Source organism: Ogataea polymorpha, assembly GCF_001664045.1.
Source record: "Ogataea polymorpha strain NCYC 495 leu1.1 chromosome Unknown OGAPOscaffold_2, whole genome shotgun sequence".
NCBI lineage: Eukaryota > Fungi > Ascomycota > Pichiomycetes > Pichiales > Pichiaceae > Ogataea > Ogataea polymorpha.
Window position 1 is genome coordinate 724,386 of NW_017264699.1, and position 24,594 is coordinate 748,979.

Here is a 24,594-nt window from a genome sequence, read left to right on the forward strand (position 1 = left end):
ATGATAATCTGACACTGAGCTAAAATTATTTTATACTCCTATGTCTTCCACCGACTCCTACGGTCGTCGGACCTGGGACGAGGCCGAGTATGCGGAGCGGGCGCGACGGAGGCAGCAGCAGACCAATGAGACTGCTGACCCTTCGGCGAAGAAGAACGTGCGCAAGTTTTTTGAGTCTCGCAGGGAGCAGTTGGAGAAGGTTGACAAGTTCAACAGTGTGACATTTGTGGGTTCTATGAACTCCAAGGAAGCCAGTTTTTTTTGTGATGTTTGCAACAGACGATTCAAGGACGACCTCAAGTTTGTGGAACACCTCAATTCCAAAGAGCATTTGGTGAATTCTGGATTTTCGCACGAGTCTGAGCTTCAGCGGGAAGTAACTCTCGACCAGGTGAAGGAGAGACTCAAGCAATTGAAGGCAAAGCTGGATAAACCCCAAGAGAATGCTCCTGAGGTTGATTTTGCTACAGGAGTGCAACAAATGAGAGAGAAGTACGAGCAGGAAAAGCAGAAGAAGAAAGCCAAGAAACGGAAACGACAGGAGCGACAGGACCCTGACGTAGACGAGGAGGACGCTGAAATCAAGAAATTGATGGGGTTTGGCAGCTTCAAAAAGTAGGTGCTGGTTTCAGGGAGAAATTATGCTACATTTTTTTACATTGAGGAGTTTGAGCGCTATTTCATTATGACTCTATTTGCGCCCTACATATATGCCTGGAGCAAAGATGAAAGCAAAGCGTTTAGGCTTTCCAACCTCAAAGATGCCTCTCGGATAGGCTTAAACAGCGTCACACTGGCCTTTCTGACCAATGATCGCTATGAAGAAATTGAGCAGTGGACAGAGGACGTTCGTCAGTTCCCAGGACAGGTCATTCTTTCTATAGGGGGAGCAACTGGCGAGTATCCTTCAGATTGTCGGTCTGTTGAAGAAGAGGCCTTTCGGCTGATTGACTTGGTCACAAGGGCAGGATTCAAAGGGATCGATTTGGATATCGAAGGCAGTGTTCTAGAGAGGCAAAATAAGGTTGCAAAAATTGCCAGAATAATAAGTCTTGTCCAGAGCCATTTCGGCACACAGTTCCATGTTTCGCTCACGCTTCCTGTCGAGTTCCAGGGAGGACTAAACGATGACGCTCTCTGGGCTCTGGATGAGTTGATCAGCAATAAGGTTCACATCAAGATTGTCAATGCTATGATCATGGATTATTATACTAAGCTACCTTCTGGATCTAACTGGGGAGCGGAAAACATTCGCATTCTGAACGACATCAACCGCCAATTGCGATTAAGGTTGCATCTGACCGAGGACCAAGCTTGGAGAATGATTGGAATATGCCCGATGATAGGTTACAACGACGACAATACTGTTTTCTCGCTCATTGACTTTGATAGAGTTTTGGCTTTTGCCAAGACCAAAAACATTGCTCTGATCACATTCTGGGCGATAAACAGGGACCAGGTGGTTTCGAGGAGCGAGAGGTTGAAACCAAAGAAAAACGTATATGCGTTTTCGAACGCACAGAGTCGCGATTTCGAGTACTGTCGCAAGGTACAAGAGTACTTTAATTAAATATATACAGAGATTATTTACACTATTTTTCTAGCTTGTGTAGATCCACAACCTTTCCAACGGTTCGGAAATAGTCCACAATGTTCTCATTTGATTCTTTGTCGTCCAAAAGAACAAGGTTCTTGACAATGGCCACATCCTGCTCAAATTTAACAGCCTCGGGCATTGTGTTCGGATAGTTCAATATAACAAAATTCTTGATTTGGGAATTTGCAGCTTTGAGGCGTTGCATCTCAGTTCTCACAAGTTTGGTGAATACACCCGCAGCCAGTTTATAAGTAAAGGTATAGAAACATGTGTTTCTTTGAGGATCGTATGTATCCAGACTCTTTCCTAACAGTGCGCCGTATTGCGAGTTTGGATCATCTATTTGCCGTTTGATGAGTTCGTTCAGGTCCACAGTGGCAGTGTCAGGGCCAAGGGTGTCTACCAACTGTTTCACTTTCTCTTCTCTATGCGCTCCGTAAGGAACCAAATAGAAGTTGTTGGAGTTGTCAAAGGCCAGCTGTTTGCGCTTGATTTGATTCATCTGCTGTTCCCACTCCTCTTCGGTATAAGTGTTTTTCCGCTTAGCCAGCGATTTGGACGCATCCTGGTCATTGACTTTGTTGGCAACGTACACAAAAACGAGCGTACCAAAAACACCGACCAGTAGAAAGTATGCTAATTTTGGGGGATCGTTGGTTTCTTTCAGAGCATATGTACGCTTCTGGTACGTATTGATCGGCAGTGGGCGGTAGAAGCGCGTTCTACGGGTTGCAGTTCTGAGAACTCTGAAAGAAATCATGCTATTCGAGGTACAAATTTTCTAATCTTTGCACCAACTAATCTAGTCAATTTTTTTCCATCTTGAATTTTCGTCAGTCCAATCAACATGTCACTTGTGAATCTTGCCAACGTCGGGGCGCATCTGCAGAACTGCTCCATGGCCAGATTGCCGCTGGCAAAAATACCATATACCAAGTTGCACTTGAAAGTGGCACTAGGGCTTTACAAGGAAGGTTTCATCGACTCCGTTACTAGGGGTTCCACTGCCGGCCCAGACCTCAAACCAGTGGAGGTTACCTACGACAATATCGCTACGCGGAGACTTTGGCTGGGCCTTAAGTATCGTAACGGCCAGCCCGTGCTGAGCAAATTCACATTAATCTCCAAACCTAATAGAAGAGTTTTTGTGTCTGTGCCAGAATTGGAGCAACTGGCCTCGGGAAAGAATCTGAGATACATTCCGCAGCTAAAGCCGGGTGAGATTGTTTTTGTGAAGACAAAAGACAACCAGGTGATGACCTTGATTGAGGCTCTGAAAAGAAACCTCGAGTGCGAATTATTGTGCAGAGTTCGTTAATGTATATAGCCAGAAAAATAGAACGCGAATGAAATAAATTAGGCCATGACGGAAAATAGCATTGCTTCGATTTTGACCGGGAAACTTAACACCGACTCTAAAATCACCAAATCTTTCAGCCGGAAGAGCCAGGCTTCATCTACAGCAAGCTTCAAACGTGAGTCAAAACGTGAGTCCAAACAGGGCTGGAGATCCCATGGATCGCACTGCTTGACCTATGCTCTTGATACCAAATTGACGGCACCAGTGAAGGTTGCAGCCTTTGATCTCGATGATACACTGATCACTACCAAGTCGGGGTATAAGTTTGGACGCGGCTCTTTCGACTGGAAATTCAAGTTTGACGTGCCCCGAGTATTCACAAAGTTGCAAGCTGAAGACTACACAATAGTGATTTTCTCGAACCAAGCAGCGGTGGTCAACGCCCCTGACTCCAAAAGCTTGAAGATCCTGACCACGAAAATTGACGACATCTTCAAGCATTTGGAAAAACCGGTCATTTACTACGCAAGCACAAGAAAGTCAAAAAAAGACAAGTCCCAACACGACTTGGACTTATACACCCTCTTCCGAAAACCGAACACCGGTATGTTCAGCCAGTTTCTACAAGACTACCAGCTCACAGAAGAAATGCTAGACCGAGACAACAGCTTTTTCGTAGGCGACGCCGCTGGACGACCCGGGGATTTCAGTGACTCCGACCTCAAATTTGCCGAGAATTTGAAGCTGCAGTTCTACAGTCCAGAGGAATATCTCCCAAGCATGAAGCACGTAACCAACGAGTATGGTTGATGCGATAATTTGGGCGTCGATCTAGGATCTGCGCTCAGCAGTAAGAATATCGAAGATTCTACCATCACAGCCCAGAAAACAGAGATCAGACCAAACAAGGGACCTGGAAATCCTCAACTCATCGATCGAATACCGAGCGACTGGTATCAGACTCCAACTTGCATAGTCGTCAACTCTGTTCTCTCGAGGCCAGCACAGATCCGATTAGGTAATCAAATAATTGTAGGGAAAAAAAATTCTCGTTACTTCATTCAAGCTTTATACTCGAATTCTGGAGATTACCCGGCACCTAAATAATCACGAAAAACTGGCTTTTTGTTTAGTGTGCGCAAGATGGCATCCATAAAGAACGAGTCTGATTACGAGGACGACGAAGTGTTTCAGGAGACTGAGGACAAAAGCGACGTCGATTATGAGGAGGAAGAAGAAAAGGAAGAGGAAGAAAAGGAACACAACTCACAGACGGAGAAGAAGCCAAAAGAGAAGCCCGTGAAAAAAGAGAAACCAACACCAGATGCCCCAGAGCTCAGACTGGCCGATGATGAGGACGGAGAGGTGTATTATGTTGAAGCTCAGCGGACAAGAGGGCGTGGTCGCCCTCGTTTGGGCAAGAGACGTAAGATGGATGATGAAGGAGACCCTAATAACAAATACCGGAACATACTCACCGATGAGGATGGGAACCCGATCAAAATCAAGGACGACGAAGTTATAACTCCAGAAGATCCAAAGGGAGAAACAAAAGTGAATAAGATGGGTCAATTACTCGGGGGTCGCCAATACAAGTGTCGTATTTTTAAGGTTCCTCAGAGAGGACAAAAGTACTACATGATTGCTACCGAAGCTGCGCGTTTGGTGGGATACAGAGATTCATACTTTTTATTCCAGAAACACAAACGGTTGTTCAAGATCACTCTTGGCGATACAGAAAAGCTTGATCTGATAGCCAATGGCGTGCTTCCTAACTCTTACAAGACAAGAACCATATTCTTGGTGACTGCTAGATCTATCTTCAAGGAATTCGGTGCAAAAATAGTTGTTAATGGAAAGCAGGTGGATGACGATTACTACGAACAGAAAGCTATTGAATCTGGTGCTCAACGAGGCGCTCCAGCCGTGATAACATTTGATTACTACAACGACAACAATGATCAAAAGCGCGTCGCTATGCTTACTCCGGGCATCACGGGTTTTGAGCGCGCATTTGTGCAGGCTAGTAACCCTCACACGACCTGGATATACGACCAGGCTTTGAGTGTGCGGAAGTTCGATGCTGAGTTGCTCAACGACAGATTGGAGATCCTGAAGTCAAAGTTTATGAGGGATCCATACACTGGAGTCAATCATGTTCCAGATATCATGCAGCCTACAACATGCTCCATGAAGAAGCTCCACGATAGTCGTAAACTGACATTTGACATCGTGATCCAAGACAAGGGCGTCATCAAAACCGGCTTAGAAGACGTCCCGCTGGAAATTTTCGATGGTGTTGTTGATGAGGAGACGAAGCAAGCGATACTCAAACAGCAAGAGCTCGAGCGTGTCTAGAACTTGTATGTGGTCTGCGAAATCTGTAATGATCAATGTACGATAGATTATCTGATATATTATTCCAACTCCGATCCGAAATTTTTTTGATTGTTATATAACCTCGATGGAATGTCAAACAGCAACTTGCGGCAGGGAGTTGAGGTGCCACCTTACATATCTGCCACAGGTGGTGCCGTATCTGGACTAGTTGCCAGAATGGTGATTGCCCCAATAGATGTTATAAAGATTCGATTACAGCTTAATGGAGGTCAAGATAGGTATAGAGGAATAATTCAGACAGTGCGAACAATCCTACACAACGAGGGAATACGAGCGTTTTGGAAAGGCAATTTACCAGCAGAAATCATGTATCTGATATACGGGGCCACGCAGTTTGCCACTTATTCGACTTTGAACCAGCTGGTGTCAGACACAGAGAAAACGTTGGAGCTCAAGGTTCCAGCATCTATTCATGCTGTCACCATTGGAGCGCTTTCCGGATGTGTTTCGACATTGATGTCCTACCCGTTTGATGTGCTTCGTACTCGTTTGGCGGCTAAAGAGAACCCTTATTTCACTTCTTTTCTGGCCGAAGCGAAAGAAATGTATGCCAAAGACGGAATTAGGGCCTTTTTCAGGGGTATACAGCTGTCCATGGGATACGTGTCTATATCCATGGGCGTATCCTTTGGCGTGTACTCGTTTTACAAAGACCATATGGCCAACACCCCGCTGGAACCGGCTGCTGGCCTTGTTGCCGGTACGATCTCGAAAACTTTTGTGTATCCTTTGGATCTAGTTAAAAGGAGGAAGCACATGGCCCATGAAGGAAGATTTGTGGCAACAATGCGCTATATCCTGGCTACAGAGGGTATTCGAGGAGCGTATCATGGGCTAACGCCAGCTCTGATTAAGGCGGCTCCTACCGCTGCGGTCAGTTTTTGGTGCTATGAATGGACAGTGGATTGGTTAATGTGCGCAAAAGATAGGTTCACTTGAGTAATTTATTCAGATCGGTTTAGTATACATACTCTTTCAGGTATCCTTCTTCTCCAAGCAAGGAATCCCAACTTTCCAATTCCACAGCCAGTTCTCCCTTGAATCTTTTATTAAGCTCGTTATCCACCAGCTTCGAATAACTCCAATCGAGGAAATCCTCCATATTGTAGCTGTATTTGTTGAACGGCTGTGTGAATATTTTAGCGAGCGAACCGACATTGGGGTGGTAGTGATGAATGACTGCCTCGAGCTCCCATGCAGATGATTCCAGTGCGTTTGTCTTGGCTGGATCCGGCTCTTTGTCGTCAAACTGGTCCGCTGTCTCGCGTTCGGTGCAGTGGATCAAGAGCATGCATGTAGGGTGTCTTTTGAGCAAGTTGTACACAAACGGGATCACACAGACGATACCGGATGGGGGAGCGGTCAAACATAGTCGCCCGAGCCGTTTGATAAATGATGCCACGATAGCGGACGATATGTGCGTTGAACTCATGAAAATGTCCAATAATCGGAAGAAACGTGACCTGTAGCTGAGATGCAGAAGTTCGGGAGTCAGAATTGCATACAGTTTGGTGTAGAAGTCGGGATATTCCAAGTTGAATTGTCTCATTAGTTCCCATAGACCATTGAGCGACAGGATGGATAAACTGATATCCTTGACATTGAATCCAAGGTTGTATGAGTCGGTCAAAAAGTCCATCAGCTTGGTGGGATTGTTGAAAAATGGAATGATTCGCTTATGTAGGATAAACAGAAATGCCTTGTATTGCTCCGGTAGCAGTTTCAAGTTGATTAGTTTGAGAATGCATTTCTCGAATGTAGATCTAAATTGGCGCATGTTGGAGACTGTCTTGGGTGGGTTTTCCACGTACATTGTTAGCTCTGGGTTCTTCAAATCGTATAGTGGTTGCGGCTTGATGACCGTAATCACGTTGGATACTATCAACTGCTGCGTATGTGGGTCTAGCTCTGTTTCCAAGATTGAGATCAGTTCACTGAAAAAGAAATATCGAAGGTCCCAGTATTTATTGAAATAGGACTCTCTAAATTCCAAGATCAAGAAGTTGTCAATAGTTGCATCGTGGGCAAGCATTTGAGACAAGTTTCCCGTAATTAGCAGATGCTGAAGGACAAGTTTGTAAGTCCGATTTGAGAAAAATGGTTCATCATTGTTGGAGCTGAAGTGCTTACTTTCAATCTTGACAAATTTCATCAGAGAATCCAGATTGTCCATTTTCAAAGCATACGTTCCCTCGTTGTCGATGTCAATTTTCCATGTCTCAACCAAACAGAGCTTAAAATCATTGTATTTGCTCTTGAGCCACTTTCTCACGATTTCTTTTTGTTCGTTCTCAAAGCTGGTTAGCTTCAGCTGCTTGGTGGTGATTATATGATCAAAAACTCTCACTAAGGTTGAGGAAACGAACCTCGTCAAGATATTGAGGTCTTCGTTTGTATCAGTTCCAAACTCTTTAAGAAGAGTTTTGTACTCATCTATCAATATTGCAATATTGTTGAAATATTTCGGAGACTCCCTGATCTGATTATGAAGTTCCTTTACTCTTTCTATGGTGAGTTTCTCGGGCTCCTTCGCCGTCTCGGCAGCCTTCTTCCTCCTTACTGGTGCCATAGTAATCTGCAAAGTTAGCTGAAAATTATTTTTTTAAAGTCTCGGGCTGCATAACCCTCTCCCAGTATTTAGTGGATTTTTTTCCAGAATGAAAATTATCCTTCCTAGTTTTTACTAAGAAATGATGAAAACTAGGCGCTGTTTTTTAACACACCCGGTTTCCCTCCTTCGGGAATAAGTTGTTCTTCGGGATGGCTTTGGGAAAGCGTGGGTGAAAGCGTTTGGCGCAAATTTATCTTGTTACAACATTTGTTGCAAGACGCTTTTGTACCTTCTGAATTGAAGTAGAAATTAGGAAGAGATATATAAACTCTAATATATTACATTGAATATAGTCCCACGTAGCAGGCCAAAAGGTGGGTTTTTCGAGCAACTCAGTTGATCTGAGAAAATGCGAGGAGTTCAATCTGTATATGGCATGCGAGAACAACAGCTATGCACAATTGTGGTTTGACTCGTCTCTCCACGTCAACGCCATACGAACCATAGCTACATCAGTCATCGTCGATGTCGATTTCCGGAATCTCGAAATCTGATTCATCACCTGAAGGAGAGCCGGATGGAGATTGTGCTGACGGTGCTTGTTCGACTGCAACCGGCTTCACATCTTCGACTGAAGCCCGTGCAACGTCCGTACTTTCCACAAGCGATCCAACAGGCTTGAAGATCATTTTCTCGTAGTCTGAGACGTCCTCTTTCGAAGTAGTCTCCAACGTTTCCTTCGTCTCCTCAAAAATATCCTCTTTTAAATAATCCTTTGCCGGTGCCTCAACAGGCACTGTTTCTTCGATCTTGATTTTCTTGACTGGTCTCTCTTCATCTTTCTTTTCTTCTTCTCTTTCCTGCTCCCTTTCTTCTATTAATGCCTGATCGCCAACTCTTTTGGTAGGAAGCAGTGGAAGTCGAGGATTCAAGAACACGCTGACCAGTTCATCGTCATCTAGCAGCTGCTTCACCATTGGCAGCACACTAGCATTGGCCTCTTTATGAGGGAACAGCAATGCAGCATGAAGCAGCTCCTTCATCTCAGCGCCTTTAACAGCATCCAAAATGATCACACGCAGAATCTCAGACTGCTTCGAGTAGCTCACGACGCATCTGGTGAGCAAAACTTTGAAGTATTGTCTCAACAATTTTTTCTGATCCTCGGTAGCCTCTGTTATGAAGGTCTTTTGATCAGAAAGAAGATCCGATATGGACGCATTTTTCAGCCTCTGTTCGCTGCTCTTAGCCAGCCCCTGGGGAACCCGTGGTTTCGAGAGTATCAATGCTGCGTCAATGGATTTTTCCAAAAGACTCATGTTTGTGAATCCTTCCACAAGCTCCAAGAAGTTGATGCGGGTTTTCAAACCGGCGAAAATCAGCTCTGGGTTATCTAAAACACTTTCCTCATCAACTATAATTCTGCCGTTAACTCTGCTCACAGGAATCAGTGTGTCAATCGAGGAGAGAACAGAATTCAAATGTGGGAGCAGGTCTCCGCCAAATATACCCGGCAACGCATTTAGAAGCTTCAGTCCGACCTCGTTAATGAGTGTTGCAGATTGTGCTATGATCTGGCGCAGCGTCACGTCTCGAATGTCTCTTTTTATAGGAGTGAATCTGTGGTTGATGCCCACAAGAATTTGGCCTATCATCAATAAATAGCCGATTGGCGCTTTAACCTGAGGAGTGGGCACTTGCAGAAACTCGACCAGTAAATTCACCAAAAAGCCAATTCTAGAAACAATCTTCATGATCTGTAAAGGACTCTCGTTGAGGTCAATGTCCAATGGAGGAAAGCTTGGCTCGAATTTTTCTGGTACGCTAGGAAGAGCGTTGAGCTGTTGCATCAGGTCTTCATCTTCATCGAGGCTCATGAACTCGGAGTAGATCTGAATGACCGATTTTGTCTCTTGAACGTAATGGTTGAACTTGGTTCTCCACAGCTCGCTGGTGCTATTCTTGGTCAGACTAAATGAAAGGAGTGCTAAAGATTTGAAGATTTTATGCTGTAGCTGGTACTCGAATTTGGTAAACCCGTCGGACCCCAAAAGCCCTAAAAGTGCTCTTTCAAACTTCGAACCAAAGGGACGGAAGGTGGTGGAGTTGTTTTTCAACAGATCATATAAAAGATCAATAGCTTTTAGTGGAACCAGATGGATGATCTCAAGCAGCGATCCAATTATTGAGGGCAGTTTGGGAGTTAGCACTTCCCGAGTCAGTGCATGCTTGCCTCTGATATTTCCTATGATAAATGATAGGGCATCACAGCAGCTTTCGAGTGTCACAATTGCATAGACTGGGGCAGAGGCCTCGTCTTTAATGAAACATTTGGACTCGAGAGCTTTGATCAAAGCCCCCAAATACTTGGATGTGTACTCCGAAGCTGTGATCTCAATATGAGTATTGAGTACAATTGCCAATTTCGAGCCTATCCAGCGATACCTGACATTGTTAGAGCTTAGATAGTTGTTCACCCTGGCACATAAATGGTTGAGATCTGTTTTGGATGCATTCAAAATGGTCGATGAGCGCGCTAGTGTGCTGAGAAGGTAAACAAAATCTAATTCTTCTATCTTAGCTCCCTCCATGTACGGCAAAATGCTTTCGAGCGGGAAGCATTCTTCGGACATGGTAATAAGGATTATGCTTTAAGAATATTTTTCTAAAATTTTTTTGACATCTCAACACCGCTTCATCATGTCGATCATAGTCGAGAACGACCCGCTAAATCAGGTGGACGGATCCGCATCGTATGAGTTTGGAGCCACCAAAGTGATTAGTTCTGTTACAGGACCTATCGAGTCTGCAAGACCCAGAAATGAGCTGCCAACTAAAGCATATTTGGACATCAACATCAGACCATCCTCTGGCGTACCATCTACGAGGGAAACACTATTAGAACACAAATTGGGCCAGCTTCTTCCAACTGTGATAAACCTGGACCAATACCCGCGCCAAACGATACAGATTGCGGTTCAAATTCTGAAAAACGGTGAACCCAAAGAATACACAGCAAGACAGCTAGTTGCAATCATAAACTCCGTTTTCGTCGCTCTCATCAATAGTGGAATCTCGCTCAAATCATCGTTTATGGCTACATGTTGTAGTATCAGCACTGAAGGAGAGATCAAGACGTCACCCACTTCTTCAGACTTGTGCGGCTCGTTTTCTCACTTCGTCGTCGTTTATTCCATCAAAAATCACCAGATTGACAATCTTTTGTTCTGCGACGGATTGGGTACCTTCACGCAGAAACAGCTGTTTGACGTGCTCGACCGTTCCGCATCAGAGATACACTTGAATTTCCAGCAGATAAGACAGGTGATCTCAAGTCACGTGTCGCAGAATTATATATGGAAAGCCTAATTTATCATTAATTATGATTTACTATATATTTAAAGCTTCAATCTCTCGAGGTTCTTGATAGTGGCCTCGAAACCTTCAATCTCAGCCAACTGGTTAGAGCGAGTCGTCTTGTTTTTCTCCTGGACTTCTCTAGAAACCTTCTTTTCGTAGTCAGGAGCATTAATCATTTTTTCTAGGTTATTCAGAGCACCCTTGGCTTTGTTCAACTTCTTGACAACTTTCTCAATTTCCTTATCCAAGTCGACCATTCCCTTCACAAGCAAGTGAACGTTGCATCCTGGAACAACAGCTGCAAGAGCACATCCGTCTGGAATCTCCTTGACATCCGTCACGACAGTGATGCCGTCAACAGCTTTGATCAAAGACACAATAGAGTCGGTCTGCTCTCTGGCGATGGCAGCATATTCCGGCCTAGAAGCCTCAACAAAGACCTGTGCGTTCTTTGTGATGTTAAATTGAGAGAGCAACGATCTGGCGTTCTTCGTGATTTCCAAGACCAACTCGTAAGCTTCGTAGGCCTCCTTATTGTCATACTCCTGGACGTATTCTGGGTATGCGGCCTTCACAATTGTCTCGCTCTTCTCAGTTGATCTTTTAGGAAGTCTTTGCCACATTTCTTCCGTCACAAATGGCATGAATGGATGGATAAGTCTGAGAGCAGCGTCGATACAAGTATACAAGGTGTCTCTGGCAGATTTCTTCTGGGAATCTGTTCCTTCCAAAATTAAGAACTTGGAGTTCTCGATGTAAACGTCACAAAGATCGTACAACCAGAAGTTGTAAATGGCCTGTGTGGCATCGTAGAACTCTCTCTCTTCAAGAGCTTTGTTCACCTTATCGGAACACTCGGACAGCTTGTGCAAGATCCATTTTTCGACAAGAGACTCTCCTCCATTAAGAGCACCAGTAGGTGGGGGAGTGTAATCGTTGCCCAGTCGCATCAGCACAAACTTGGTAGCTTGGAAAATCTTGTTGCAGAATTTACGGTATCCTGCAACTCTCAAAATATCCAGGTTGATGTCTCGTCCACCAGTGGTGTAGGCACAAAGAGCAAATCTCAAAGCATCAGTACCACACTCTGGAATACCGTTCGGATACGACTCCTTCTGGCCGGCCTTGGCTTTCTCGATTTCTCTGGAATCAAGGTTACCAGCTAGCAACTGTTTGTGCAAGTCTTCTAGGCTAATACCATGGATCACGTCGGTCGGGTCAATCACATTACCAAGAGATTTACTCATTTTTCTTCCCTGTGCATCACGAACGAGCGAGTGGCAGAACACCTCTTTGAAAGGCACGGTGCCAGTCATCTTGATACCAAGCATGATCATTCTCGACACCCAGAAGAAAAGAATATCCCAACCAGTCTCTAGCATAGACATCGGATAGAACTTCTCCATGTCCTTGGTCTTGCGAGGCCAGCCCAAGGTGGAGAACGGCCACAATCCGGACGAGAACCAGGTATCCAGAACGTCCTCATCCTGTTCCAGAGTGAAGTTCTTGCCAGGGAACGCTTTTTCTGCTTTTTCACGTGCCTCCTTTTCGTTTCTGCCCGAGAACCAGAATTTGCCATCATTTCTATCATTATTTTCTCCTTCGATGTTTGCAAAGTAGACTGGACATCTGTGTCCCCACCAGAGCTGTCTCGAAATACACCAATCTTGAATGTTTTCTAGCCATCTGAAGAACTCTGCCTCGGAGCTCTTTGGAGAAATCTTGATTTCTCCACTCTTGACCGCGTCAATGGCCGCTTGGGCCATTTTCTTTTGTGCAACCCACCATTGTGGCTTCAGGTAAGGTTCAATAATATCACCAGATCTTGAACAGATTGGCAACGTCATCTCGTTGTCCTCTTGGCCGACGTAAAGGCCCTTTTCCTTCAACTTCTCAATGACCAGTGGTCTAGCGTCAAATCTTTTGATACCTTCCCACTCACCACAGTTGGAGTTCAGCTTGCCATCGTCAGTGTAGATGTTGATGAATTCAAGGTTGTTTCTTTTACCTGTGTTGTAATCGTTCGGATCGTGGCCAGGTGTGATCTTCACAGCACCAGTACCAAACTCCATGTCCACAGCCTCTGCATCGGTGATTATCGGCAGCTTTCTGTCGAGAAATGGATGCTGGACGTACTTTCCGTGCAGGTGGGTGTATCTAGGGTCATTTGGATGGACAGCAACAGCCGTGTCACCAAAGATGGTCTCTGGACGCGTGGTAGCAACGACAACTTTCTCGTCTGAGTCAACGACAGGGTAAGCAAAAGACGTCAGAACACCAAACTCGACTTTGTTCTCGTAGCCTGGCACAGAGAGCAGGCTTCTAGGAGGAACAACCTTGTTGTCGACTTCCAAATTGGACAAAGCAGTGCTGAGCTGAACAGACCAGTTGACCAGTCTCAAGTCACGGTAGATGGTTCCCTCTTCATGCAGTCTGACAAAAGTCTCGGTAACTGCCTCCGAAAGCTCTGGACTGAGAGTGAAGGCTTCTCTGGTCCAGTCGTACGAAGCACCCATCATTTGGAACTGAGACTTGATTTTCTTATGGTAGATTTCCTTCCAGTCCCACACTTTTTCCACAAATGCGTCACGGCCCAAATCGTGTCTAGTTACCTTCTCTTTGGCCCACAAATTCTTCTCCACAACGGATTGAGTAGCAATACCGGCATGGTCGAAACCTGGCAAGAATAGCACGGTCTTACCCTTCATTCTATTGTATCTAATCAGCGAGTCCTGGATGGCAACAGTCAAGGCATGGCCTATGTGTAGAGCACCCGTGACGTTTGGTGGAGGGGCAGGAATACAGAATAAGCCTTCTGGCTTGATCTCGCCTTCCTCAGTGAATTCTGGCTCAAAATATCCTTGCTTAACCCACCATTGGTACCAAGACGATTCAACGGCCTTTGGATTATAAGCAGAAAACGACTTGTCCTCCAAACTGACCAATATCTTCTTTTCTCCAGGAGGAGTCTTGTCAACAAACTCAGGAGCTGGCTCTGCCTCCTTCTTTGTATCCTTCTTCTTTTTCTCTTGGTTTTTGGCGGCATTCTTCGCAAGTTCCTGTTGTTTGGCCTGCTTTGCAAGGAACTTGGCCATTTTCTCGGCCTTCTTTCTTTCCTTCTCTAGCTCCTTGGCCGATTTAGGTGGATCCTGTGGTGCTGCTTGTCCTTCACTCATTCTGGATATGGAAAAAGCTCTCGGTATGTTCAGTTTTCCTCGTATACAAGCACTAATTCTGGCTGTATACCTGCTCAATAGCATAAACTATTGACAATCAAGAAGAGTCAAAAGATTTTAGATTCAATTATCAACGAAGGAGGAAAAAAAAAAGTTACTTACCCGGTCCTTATAAGACATATTCTAGATGGGTCTTGCTGATAGTCTCTTGGCAGGCTATTCATCTGAGGAAGAGGGCCAAGAGTCTGGTGTTGAGCTCCAGGATGCTGATGATCAGCAGCCTTCTTTTCAGCAGCTGATATCGGTTCCAGATCTGAGTCATATCACAGATATTAGGAAATACTCTCATATATTACCAAGAGTTAACGAATTCAAGGAAAAGTTGCGATATTACGAGAAACAAGACTCTAAAACCGAGGACAGCCTCCTACAGAATTCCAACGATCTATTGGACGATATGAACGAAGAGATTGGCAAAATATATTCTTTCATCACTGTCCATTATAAACCAGTTTGGCCAGAACTCGATGACTTACTACGAAATCCGTACAATTATGCTCGCACAGTAAGGATTATTCTAGGAAACCCGTCGAAACTTATTGATGCCCCGGAACTCTTTGAGCAATATCTCCGTAAAGATGAGATTCTCGGGCTCACTGTCTCTGCATCTGTTCTAAGACAATCAAGCCATAGCCATCATCTCGACCAGCACCATTTGAAACTCATATCAGACGCCTGCGACCTTCTTCTCGAACTGGAAGCTGCCAGAACAGAAATCAAAAACCATGTTTCTCGCAGAGCCAAAAGTATAGCTCCAAATGTGACTGCTCTGGTGGGCCCCACAGTGGCCGCCCAATTTCTATCAGTGTACGGACTGGAGGGCCTTTGCAAAGTTCCATCATGTAATATACCGTCTATGGGAGCCAACAGATCCTCGTTCATGAAGGGTACAGCAGGTACGCGAAACAAGGGGTACTTGTATTACTGCGACCTTGTACAGTCCGTCTCGGAGGATCTTCGAGTGAAGGCTGTGCGCATGGTTGCGGGCAAGCTGATTCTAGCCGCTAGGGTCGACTACTCAAATGCGCGAAAGTCCGTTTCCGACGACTCCTTTGGACTGCGGACAAGAGAACAACTCAGTGAGCATCTAGACAAGCTGGCCAGTCCACCAGATGCGCAGCCGATTAAACCACTACCCAGGCCCGTGGATCAAAAGTCAAAGAAGCGGGCTGGTCGTAGGTTCCGCAAACAGAAAGAAAAGATGGAAATGTCGGAGCTGGAAAAGGCACAGAACAGGATGGCATTTGGTGAACAGGAAGAAACGAAATACGATGCCTTTGGTGAGGAGATCGGAATGGGTATGATTGGAAAGCTTTCGGCGCGTGCTATCGTCGGCAAAGCACGGCCTCAGCTGTCCAAAGCAGCTGCTTCCAAACTGGAGAAGTTCTCAGGGAACAAGTCGGTGGCTACGAGCAAAGTTGCACAGCTTCTTGACGACGAGAAAATAGCCCGCAAGCGGCAATTGGAATTACCAGAAGACACTGGCCACGATAGGACCAAGCTACAGAAGACGCTTCCTGGAGCCACCTGAGCACGTGCTGTGCCACCGCGTGCGCCACGAATTTTAGATCGCTCGACAAAATCCGAATTAGGATAACTGTAAACATTTAATATTTAAAAATGCGTAAATAGGTCCGGTTTGAGGTTTTGATCGTTCCAAGTATTTGCTCTTCCGTCAATGACACTGATTGGCGGCATTTTTAACAGAACCCCCAAGGCTGACAACAGCTACGTGGAGGACCTTTCGCGGGACGTGGAGAGCCTGAATTTTGGGTCTCCTACCACGGTAAACCAGCAGGGCGCAGCGGATACTTCCTACATTTCTTACATGTCGACTTCCAGCTCTCCCAACAGAAGCTTTGATCCTCAAGGGATGCAGCGGGTGCAGTACAATAAGGAGAACACCCCGCCTGCCACTCCTAGTAGAAACAATGTTCATCCACCGTTGCCAACGTACGGAACACCACGTTCTGCGGTTACTCAAATGCAAGTCACCCAGACTCCAAGACTGAATAGAGACTTCTATATCAAGGCAAACAGTGCCCAGACAAAGAGACTGGTGACTGTCTCACAGATGTATTTTTTGGACTACTATTGCGACATGTTTGACTATGTCATCAACAGAAGACACCGATTGAGCCAGGTGGAAGAGGCATTGCAAATGCTTCCACCTTCGGAAAGAGCGCAGCAGTGGAAGAACTATGTTGGCAAAGAGCGAGCATATCTGAGGAAAAGAAGAATCAAGCCTAAACACAAAGATTTCAACATCATCACGCAAGTTGGGCAGGGAGGATATGGACAAGTTTTCCTCGCAAGGAAGAAGGATACTAAGGAGATTTGTGCTCTCAAAGTTTTAAGTAAAAAGCTTCTCACCAAAACCGATGAAACCAGACATGTTCTGACCGAGAGAGATATCTTGACAAACACCCGCTCGGAATGGCTCGTGAAGCTCTATTATGCATTCCAGGATGCTGAGAGTGTGTACTTGGCCATGGAGTTCGTTCCGGGAGGAGATTTCCGTACTCTGCTGAACAACGCTGGGTATTTGATTCCGCAGCACGCAAGATTCTACATCAGCGAGATGTTTGCAGCGGTCAATTCTCTTCATGAGCTTGGATACACGCATCGAGACCTCAAGCCAGAAAACTTTCTAATCGACTCCAAGGGCCATGTCAAGCTGACCGATTTCGGTTTAGCTGCTGGATCTGTCTCAACGGATAGAATCGAGAGTATGAAACTCCGCCTCAGCCAAGTGAAGAATCTTGAGTACAAGCCAAAGGAGCACACGGTCAAGGAAAGACAGCAGATGTACAAGTCCTTGAGAAATAACGAGATCCACTTTGCCCACTCGATTGTTGGCTCCCCTGATTACATGGCCCTCGAGGTGCTCGAAGGTAAGTCATACGATTACACCATTGATTATTGGTCCCTGGGATGTATGTTGTTCGAGGCTATTGTTGGATATACCCCATTTTCAGGAAGCTCTTCAGATGAGACGTATAGCAATTTGAAGAGATGGAAAGACTGTCTCAAAAGACCGAGATACGAAGACGGCAGATACGTTTTCAGTGACCGCACCTGGCAATTGATCACTCGTCTCATTGCATCTCCCAATGAGAGATTGCGCTCTTTCAAACAAATCATGTCTATGCCATATTTCGCTGAAGTCAAATGGGAATCATTGAGGGATCGTGTGCCACCATTCACGCCTCAGTTGGACGATGAAGAGGACGCTGGATACTTCGATGACTTCACTAATGAAAACGATATGGCAAAATATAAAGAGGTTATGGCCAAGCGTGCTAACGATGAGAAATTGAGCCATAACAGCGTGAAGACCGATCAAAAGAGCTTTGTGGGCTTCACTTTCAAGCACAAGGGAAATCCAAATTTGAACCCTAATAACATTTTGTCACCGCTATTACTTAATGCTCAGAATAGCTTTAGGGAGTATCACGGATACACTGAGCCATTTGGAACACTGTACTGATCGCGAGAGAATAAATAGGAGAAATATTATTTGGAGTTTCTGTTACAATCAGTTGTTGGATCCCCACAAATCTAGGATCTTTTTTTTTATTTTTTTTTTTCACTAAAAACTAAATATCAAGGGACTAATTCTATAATATTTGATGAATTCAGTCAAAATGTAAGTACCCAAATGATAAGATTCTGACCTCTAGACTCGCAATAAATCCGTCTCCAACGGAAATTTCAAAAGCAGTGAGGATCTCGAACAATCTGCATAAAAAACACGGACCATTTGATGGAATTTTCTTTCTTGGAGATGTGATTACCGAAGATGGTTCTCTCCCTGAAGATCTCGATGAGCCTGTTGCGTCGATTTTCCATTTCGAAGGAGTAAGAAAATATGAAGGCAGCGAAAAGTCCAAACTCAAATTCATGAAACAATGCGGAATTCTTCGATTAGCTAGCGGCATTCGTGTTGGCTATGTGTCTGGTAAATTGGATGACATTGAATCTGACCTGGAAAAGGTATTTGCAAACCAGTTCCTGGACATCCTTGTAACCTACCAATGGCCAACCACTATTGCCAAAGAAGAGAAATTGTCTTTGGTGGGAGATTCTAGATTGAATGATCTGCTCGAATGGACTCGCCCCCGATACTGGTTCTGCGTCGGCTCTAACAATGGCAGATTTTTCGAGCGATTACCGTTCAAATGGGATGATGACCGTGTTACAAGATTCATCAGCCTAGGACAACAAGGGACCCAAGATAAGTGGTACTATGCTTTTAATTTAAACCTCGATCCTCTAATGGACAAAGAAGGAGTGGCGAAATTTGGCGAGAAGCCTCAAATAAGGCAAAAAGAAGCTCCTTTTGAAATTGAGAGTCACAAGAGGAAGCTTGAAGGCCCTCAGGAGGTGAAGGTAAAGCGAGAGAAGAGAAACGTTGCGCCCGACAATTGTTTTTTCTGTGTCTCCAATCCTAAAGCTGAACTACATATGATCATTTCGATCGCGGACTATTCATACATGACTGTTGCCAAGGGTCCCTTAACTACAAGAGACAAATTAGGGTTCTCAGGCCATGGCTTAATCATCCCAATTGGTCACTATCCCGCATTCAGTAAATACAGAGATGCCGAAGAGCCTGAGAAGAAAGTTGAGGAAACTAAATTATTCAGGGAGATCGAACAGTACCAGAAGTCCGTCGTCTCGATGTTCACATCTCTTGGCGACTACAAAGTGGTCTTTTGGGAAATCTCTAGAACAAATGCCATTCATCATCACATTCAATTCGTTCCCTTGGAAGCCAAACTTGAGCAACATTTTGAGACACAGATGAAAAAACAGATCGCATATAATCAGAAAAAGTATGGCTCCAACCTAGTTTACACCAAGGACATGGAAAGTGAGAAGCTTTCCCAACTAATCAACAACGGGGATTATATGCAGATTCGCATAGTTGGTCCAGATTCTGAGACCACGTACGTTTTTGAGCTGATAGAAGATAACGTTGATCTTCAGTTCCCGCGTAGAGTTCTGGCATTTCTAATGAAACTAGGACGCAGAGTTATTTGGGATAAATGCAGAGAGACTCTGCTGGAGGAAGCGTCTCAAAAGGATATTTTTCGGGAAAAGTTCCAGCCGTTTGATTTCTCCAAAGAAAAAAATAATAAATAATTGAACGCGCTTTGTTCATGATCATTTAATAATAAATGATAGAACCCATGGCACATGAGCCGAATGTGCACGATCTAGACGATCTGCTGGATCTTCTTCGTGCCTTAAATGAGCTTGGCTCTAGCTCCGATGTGGATACAAGGAAATTAAGAGAAATTCGGATTCTCTGGCAGGTAATCTTAGGAATCGATGAACACTTGTTTGATCGGCTACAATATACCAATTTGAGTTTGGAGATACGGTCGCATCTTGGACGAGCGAGCTTCCATTGTCTGAGCGGCAGTGACCTTGACACCGATTTTCCAGTGCAAAATGCTGTCGGTGATGTGCTTTTAACCAAATCATTGATACGCTCCATTGAGGAGGAAACAGGACCTCATTTGCAACGCAACATCACACAGGAATTGAGCATGATAAACAAGATTAGGCTGGTTTTATTTGATTTGGAAAGCGTTGTGTCAAATCTCTCTACAAAGTCACGTCTGATGGACTATGTGTCGCAAGCTTACAAGTATGAAGTATATTACCATAGAAAAGCTGGACAGTTATTGGAGGACACTAATAGTGATCTAATGAAGGAAGAAGAATCGCTGGTTCCACTCATGTTCGAAACAAACAACGAGTCGTTCAACACATGTTATAAGCAGAGCTTGTTGATGCTGACGGCATCCCTCCCCTCTGGAGCACTAACACCTTCAAAAATTCAGAAAGCAGCAAAACTTACGGTGGATACCTTTATGACCATCAATCGTATCAAGGTGATATATGATCTGCAGCTCGTCAGTGAATTTCATTTGCGCATCTTCAATATCATCAAATATCCTCTTCGCAACTCACAGAAACGAGATGTTCTCGAACAGAAAATTGACGACTATCTCTCGCTTTATCCGATCATTCCCATTTTGAAACCTATAATACGACAATTGATGCATGATGATCAACGCAGTACGGATGATGATGATATTACACAGATTTTGAGCTTGCTAGATCGACTGCTAGCAAGGTATTTGGAACACGCACAAGCGCCTTTGTCTGTGAGGTGGTTTTCGCGTATATTTGAGAAATACATTGACTTGTTGAAGGAAGACGGAAAGAGTTTAAGCGAGGATATGTACTACCAAGATGTCAAACGGGCCACTCTCAAATGGAGCAACAGAGAAATCACGCCCGACTCTTTCGTAGAAGACCTGTTGGCTTTGTCTCTCATTCCAAGTTCAAGGGCTTTCTCGTTTCGTGGACAGCTGTTACCGTCTGTGGCAATGCGATATGCTCTGGTGTGTGTCAAACACGAAGTTGAGCTCAAAAGCAAATATCTAAGACTCTGGTTTGATTCAATGACGTACGTGCGAACAGACCGCGAGCTCTTGAACATTTGGAGAAAATCGGTCACCTCAACATTTTTGAAAAGATGGTACAACAAGAGCCAGCTCTATCTGGTCAAGAATCAAGATGCAGTTAAGTTCCGAAACACAATGCTCCTCAAGAATCACGTTCAGAAATGGGTCCAGAAACTGGAAAGAAAAACAGAAACCCAACATCAAGCGGATTTGTTCACCGTTTCCAAGATGTTTTTCAAATGGAAGCAGGAAATTGAGCGTTTCAAAGGCTGCGCTAGTCCCTATGGTAAGGAGTCTTATTTCCTTAAGAAAAAATTCTTCAGGCTTTGGAGGACTGCTTCACTAGCTCGTACTTCAAAGCTCTCGGATATTAATGACAAAATGACGCTTCAACTGATGTTAACCAGATGGCATCAGAAGCTCAGAAACCATCGTCAACTCATATGGAGAGCTGACCAAGCTAGAGAGATGCTTCTCAAGTCGCATTATTTCAATGTCTGGCACAGTGAATCAGCTCCAGGAATAGATAAAGCAAAAAGGCTGCAATATTATGAAGACCGATTTGTTCAATCCAATTACTTCCACGGATGGGTAATGGCATACAATCTTCATGTCTTAGAAGAGGAGGTATGCAGGAATAACAATCGACACCTGGTGCATTGGATTTTCGAAAACTGGAAGCAATTTCATCAGCAGCAGAAAGTTTACAAACAGTATGTTCAAAAACGAAATGCTGATCTCTTGGAGAATTTCTTCAATAAGTGGAATAAAGCACAGCGACTGCTTTCTGTTGCAGACGATTTTAGAAGACAGGCCCTACTTCAAAGAGTCTTGAGCCATTGGAAGCTGGTCCTTCAGGAGTCGAAGGTGTATCGCCAGCAAGAGGCGATAATCTTGAAGAAATACATGCAAAGATGGCGATTACGCACGCGGGAAGATGTATTTTTGCAAGGTGTAGCTGACACGTTGACGCAAAAGACGTTTGAGAGTTGGCATTCGTTGGCTGTCGAACGACTCAAACAACGCCGGAAGGCCGAAGAGCTTCACTTGATATTCACGAAAAAAGCATTTTTGAGATTTTGGTTTTCGAAGCTGGCCCACTCTCGTGATATGCTAGTGCGAGCTGAGGAGTGGCGATTAGAGCACGATGAAGAACACAAGAGGAAACTCATCTCCACGGTTATGGTAGCTTGGATTAAAGCATTCGAAACGGTACAAGAAACGAGCAAGAAATTGCGAGTCAAGCTCGCAGACTATGAAACGTCGCATTCAGAAGCGAAAATGTTCAAGCTCTGGAAGCAAAAGTGGGAAGATTACTATCGAGATGGCCAAGATGCGGAAAGTTTTAGGACGTTGTCTCTGGAAACCAAAATGTTCAACAAATGGCTCCGTGCTTATGATAGAGTTTTGGAACTTGACGAAATATGCGATCACCATCTGGAGGTGAGCAATGTCGACCTCCTTTCTCATATTGTATCTCAAATGTCACTCAAAGCGATCAAAATACAGAATGACCTGAGAAATGCCGACCGCTTCAAAGAGAGATGGTCTCGGAATAAAAAAAGAGTATTTTTCGATATGTGGAGATTCAGCTACGAAGAAAAGAAAAAGAATAGAGAGGACGTCTTTGTGGACACAAACGAAGTATCGTCATTATCTCCGCTGGCCCAACGCAGACGTTTTAACGGAGCTGTTCCGGAGACGCCAGGCGTTGTTTTTGGGACGCCCGGGCGCTGGCTGCGCACGCCTGCTGTTGCACGGACAAATTCGATTCCCGCTACGGAACGGGTCAGAAGAATGTACCTCGAACAGCGCCGTAGCCAGTATCGCCAGGTCAAACAAAGATCGCCCGAAAAGGGAGACATCTCGACTCCGACACGCCGAGCCCGCACCGAGCGAACATATCTGGACGAGGACAACGTATTTATACAGCGCGACGAAACATGATTACGTTTATTACTTACTCTGTAACCTTGTAAATCGTAATTTTAGGAGAGTTTGGATCCTTCAGGATGATGAAGGTGTAGTCACTCTTCCCTCCGTCGGCTTCAACAATGTCCAAGATGGACCTAACAATAGCCCAGCCGTTTCCAAGAGACAGGTTTATTTGGGCACTGAGACCAGATGGGTGGAAAGTCAAAGCGCCGGCCACGATGTGCTTGGTATTGTCTTTTGGATTTGCTCTGGACACAAAACCAATTTTCATGCTGTCTATTCCAGCCAGTAGAGACTTTGTGGTCCATCTGGCGATTTTGTTGTTGTTCTTTTTGATTTCCTCAGCAAAGATAACTCCTCTGGATCCACTGAGTCTATTCTTCCAGTCGTTGGATGGCGACGGAGCGTACTGGTTCAATGCATTGATAGAGAGATACTTGTTCTGCTCCCTGGAGTAGGCGTCGATCTCGGTTCTCACAATGATGTCAAGTTCTCGCGAGTTGTCGCTGACAGAAGGAAGCAAGAACCTCCTGTACTTGTAACCCTTGTTCAGCAGCGACTCGCTAGTAGCCTTGGATGCAAATGGGTTCTCAGGGTGTTCAAACTCTTGCACGGAAGAGTCCAAAGAATTGGCCAAAAAGTTGTTGTTGATGAAAGTCGCTTCCAAAGACAAGTTTGAGGCGCTGTTCACATCCGAGTCAGGAAGATCGATAGGGGCATTGTAGCTGTTTTCGTCCACCTCTAATCTATCAGTGTTTTCTCTCTTGTCGAAATAAATGATTCCGTCTCTCTTGGTCACCTTGATGTCCCAGGAGTAACTCGATCTGGCAGCACACATCAGCTGAGAAAGAATCGAGTCGGTCACGAAAACAGAAGCTTTTTTATCGCTGGCCAATTTTTGGATCACAGGGTCTTCTGATGTGGTTGGATTCAGAATCACTTTGTCGACAACACTCAATGCCTGTTGCTTGAAAGATTCAAATTTCTTCACATAGCCGTGGACGCTTCCGTAAGACTCCAGATCTGTACCTTCGCCGACTTCCAGATTCAACTTGGCGAGCTTGTTGAATTCAATTTCGGACACTGAGTGCCATTTCGGATTCACTTTGAGAGATGGTTCTCTGACCTTGTCGTCCTTCTTGAATCTGTTGTTGAAATTTCTATAATTAGGATTCACGTTGGCATTCGGATGACCTTGTTGAGGACGAGAAGGTTGGTTTCTGGCAACATTGCCTGGTTTTCCTCCTGGCTTCTGATTCGCGACCCTGTTTCTGCCCCGCAGAACGGTCTGTTGGTTGGCAGGAATGGCATTGCTGTTGTCCACCACGCTGAACTCTTCCTCCTCTTCTTCAGCACCAAAAAGCTTGGCAGCGGAAGCACCATAGGCATGATAGTGATCCTTGCGCTTTTGGTTTTGGTTTTTCAACTGCTGCTGTTTCAGCTCGTCCTCCTTCGACTGTTGCCAGTCAGCAGCCTTTCCCAGTCTGTCGGCCTTGGAGAAAGGAGCGTACGGAACACCACTGAACTGTAAGCTATCAGGAATCACACTGGAAGGCCCCCAGGCATCATTTGGAGACGAAAGCTTGGAAAAATCAAATGCTGGCAGGGTCATTATCGATAAATTGTAGAGATGAAAATTTTTGGTGCTTGACTTTGTTCCGGCCATCTCTGCACCAAACTGATACTTATTCAGTGGCGAAAAAATACTTTCAATTATACAACATGGACTC

At 44.9% G+C, this 24,594-nt stretch overlaps 16 protein-coding genes across 16 annotated transcripts; 11 read left to right on the plus strand and 5 right to left on the minus strand.

Moving 5' to 3' along the window:
• Positions 1–40: 40 nt before the first annotated feature.
• Positions 41–619, plus strand: OGAPODRAFT_6964 (uncharacterized protein; the record flags this gene model as incomplete). The annotated part of the gene is made up of 1 exon (XM_018355836.1): positions 41–619. The coding sequence occupies one exon, from the start codon at positions 41–43 to the stop codon at positions 617–619; it is 579 nt and encodes a 192-aa protein (XP_018212279.1).
• Positions 66–1,577, plus strand: OGAPODRAFT_15736 (uncharacterized protein). The gene has a single exon (XM_018353924.1). The coding sequence runs from the start codon at positions 686–688 to the stop codon at positions 1,568–1,570; it is 885 nt and encodes a 294-aa protein (XP_018212280.1). The 5' UTR covers positions 66–685; the 3' UTR covers positions 1,571–1,577.
• Positions 1,578–1,592: 15 nt separating this feature from the next.
• On the minus strand, positions 1,593–2,357 carry OGAPODRAFT_6966 (uncharacterized protein; the record flags this gene model as incomplete). The annotated part of the gene is made up of 1 exon (XM_018355837.1): positions 1,593–2,357. One exon carries the CDS (start codon positions 2,355–2,357, stop codon positions 1,593–1,595), a length of 765 nt encoding a protein of 254 aa, XP_018212281.1.
• Positions 2,358–2,440: 83 nt separating this feature from the next.
• Positions 2,441–2,943, plus strand: OGAPODRAFT_15737 (uncharacterized protein). The gene has a single exon (XM_018353925.1). It carries the CDS (start codon positions 2,445–2,447, stop codon positions 2,913–2,915), a length of 471 nt encoding a protein of 156 aa, XP_018212282.1. The 5' UTR covers positions 2,441–2,444; the 3' UTR covers positions 2,916–2,943.
• Positions 2,944–2,960: 17 nt separating this feature from the next.
• OGAPODRAFT_75389 (uncharacterized protein) lies at positions 2,961–3,900 on the plus strand (the record flags this gene model as incomplete). The annotated part of the gene is made up of 1 exon (XM_018356017.1): positions 2,961–3,900. One exon carries the CDS (start codon positions 2,961–2,963, stop codon positions 3,705–3,707), a length of 747 nt encoding a protein of 248 aa, XP_018212283.1. The 3' UTR covers positions 3,708–3,900.
• Positions 3,901–4,016: 116 nt separating this feature from the next.
• OGAPODRAFT_15738 (uncharacterized protein) lies at positions 4,017–5,324 on the plus strand. The gene has a single exon (XM_018353926.1). It carries the CDS (start codon positions 4,041–4,043, stop codon positions 5,253–5,255), a length of 1,215 nt encoding a protein of 404 aa, XP_018212284.1. The 5' UTR covers positions 4,017–4,040; the 3' UTR covers positions 5,256–5,324.
• A 45-nt stretch (positions 5,325–5,369) lies between these two features.
• On the plus strand, positions 5,370–6,263 carry OGAPODRAFT_15739 (uncharacterized protein). The gene has a single exon (XM_018353927.1). It carries the CDS (start codon positions 5,454–5,456, stop codon positions 6,234–6,236), a length of 783 nt encoding a protein of 260 aa, XP_018212285.1. The 5' UTR covers positions 5,370–5,453; the 3' UTR covers positions 6,237–6,263.
• Positions 6,248–7,870, minus strand: OGAPODRAFT_15740 (uncharacterized protein). Its single transcript, XM_018353928.1, has one exon. The coding sequence runs from the start codon at positions 7,864–7,866 to the stop codon at positions 6,256–6,258; it is 1,611 nt and encodes a 536-aa protein (XP_018212286.1). The 5' UTR covers positions 7,867–7,870; the 3' UTR covers positions 6,248–6,255.
• Positions 7,871–8,207: 337 nt separating this feature from the next.
• Positions 8,208–10,481, minus strand: OGAPODRAFT_92749 (uncharacterized protein; the record flags this gene model as incomplete). Its single annotated transcript, XM_018357208.1, has 1 exon — positions 8,208–10,481. One exon carries the CDS (start codon positions 10,479–10,481, stop codon positions 8,361–8,363), a length of 2,121 nt encoding a protein of 706 aa, XP_018212287.1. The 3' UTR covers positions 8,208–8,360.
• Positions 10,482–10,548: 67 nt separating this feature from the next.
• On the plus strand, positions 10,549–11,217 carry OGAPODRAFT_92750 (uncharacterized protein; the record flags this gene model as incomplete). Its single annotated transcript, XM_018357209.1, has 1 exon — positions 10,549–11,217. One exon carries the CDS (start codon positions 10,549–10,551, stop codon positions 11,215–11,217), a length of 669 nt encoding a protein of 222 aa, XP_018212288.1.
• On the minus strand, positions 11,218–14,446 carry OGAPODRAFT_15741 (uncharacterized protein). Its single transcript, XM_018353929.1, has one exon. The coding sequence runs from the start codon at positions 14,382–14,384 to the stop codon at positions 11,247–11,249; it is 3,138 nt and encodes a 1,045-aa protein (XP_018212289.1). The 5' UTR covers positions 14,385–14,446; the 3' UTR covers positions 11,218–11,246.
• A 125-nt stretch (positions 14,447–14,571) lies between these two features.
• On the plus strand, positions 14,572–15,975 carry OGAPODRAFT_11816 (uncharacterized protein; the record flags this gene model as incomplete). The annotated part of the gene is made up of 1 exon (XM_018353298.1): positions 14,572–15,975. The coding sequence occupies one exon, from the start codon at positions 14,572–14,574 to the stop codon at positions 15,973–15,975; it is 1,404 nt and encodes a 467-aa protein (XP_018212290.1).
• On the plus strand, positions 14,910–17,944 carry OGAPODRAFT_15742 (uncharacterized protein). Its single transcript, XM_018353930.1, has one exon. The coding sequence runs from the start codon at positions 16,123–16,125 to the stop codon at positions 17,932–17,934; it is 1,812 nt and encodes a 603-aa protein (XP_018212291.1). The 5' UTR covers positions 14,910–16,122; the 3' UTR covers positions 17,935–17,944.
• A 280-nt stretch (positions 17,945–18,224) lies between these two features.
• Positions 18,225–19,592, plus strand: OGAPODRAFT_92754 (uncharacterized protein; the record flags this gene model as incomplete). Its single annotated transcript, XM_018357210.1, has 1 exon — positions 18,225–19,592. Exon 1 carries the CDS (start codon positions 18,348–18,350, stop codon positions 19,590–19,592), a length of 1,245 nt encoding a protein of 414 aa, XP_018212292.1. The 5' UTR covers positions 18,225–18,347.
• A 47-nt stretch (positions 19,593–19,639) lies between these two features.
• Positions 19,640–24,463, plus strand: OGAPODRAFT_92755 (uncharacterized protein; the record flags this gene model as incomplete). The annotated part of the gene is made up of 1 exon (XM_018357211.1): positions 19,640–24,463. The coding sequence occupies one exon, from the start codon at positions 19,640–19,642 to the stop codon at positions 22,874–22,876; it is 3,237 nt and encodes a 1,078-aa protein (XP_018212293.1). The 3' UTR covers positions 22,877–24,463.
• On the minus strand, positions 22,266–24,476 carry OGAPODRAFT_98122 (uncharacterized protein; the record flags this gene model as incomplete). Its single annotated transcript, XM_018357990.1, has 1 exon — positions 22,266–24,476. One exon carries the CDS (start codon positions 24,474–24,476, stop codon positions 22,890–22,892), a length of 1,587 nt encoding a protein of 528 aa, XP_018212294.1. The 3' UTR covers positions 22,266–22,889.
• Between the last annotated feature and the right edge of the window lie 118 nt (positions 24,477–24,594).

Coding starts and splice junctions, on each gene's coding strand:
- OGAPODRAFT_15741 (XM_018353929.1), bottom strand. CDS start 14,384: ATGAGTGAAGGACAAGCAGCACCACAGGATCCACCTAAATCGGCCAAG.
- OGAPODRAFT_15740 (XM_018353928.1), bottom strand. CDS start 7,866: ATGGCACCAGTAAGGAGGAAGAAGGCTGCCGAGACGGCGAAGGAGCCC.
- OGAPODRAFT_15742 (XM_018353930.1), top strand. CDS start 16,123: ATGACACTGATTGGCGGCATTTTTAACAGAACCCCCAAGGCTGACAAC.
- OGAPODRAFT_15739 (XM_018353927.1), top strand. CDS start 5,454: ATGGTGATTGCCCCAATAGATGTTATAAAGATTCGATTACAGCTTAAT.
- OGAPODRAFT_15738 (XM_018353926.1), top strand. CDS start 4,041: ATGGCATCCATAAAGAACGAGTCTGATTACGAGGACGACGAAGTGTTT.
- OGAPODRAFT_15736 (XM_018353924.1), top strand. CDS start 686: ATGACTCTATTTGCGCCCTACATATATGCCTGGAGCAAAGATGAAAGC.
- OGAPODRAFT_15737 (XM_018353925.1), top strand. CDS start 2,445: ATGTCACTTGTGAATCTTGCCAACGTCGGGGCGCATCTGCAGAACTGC.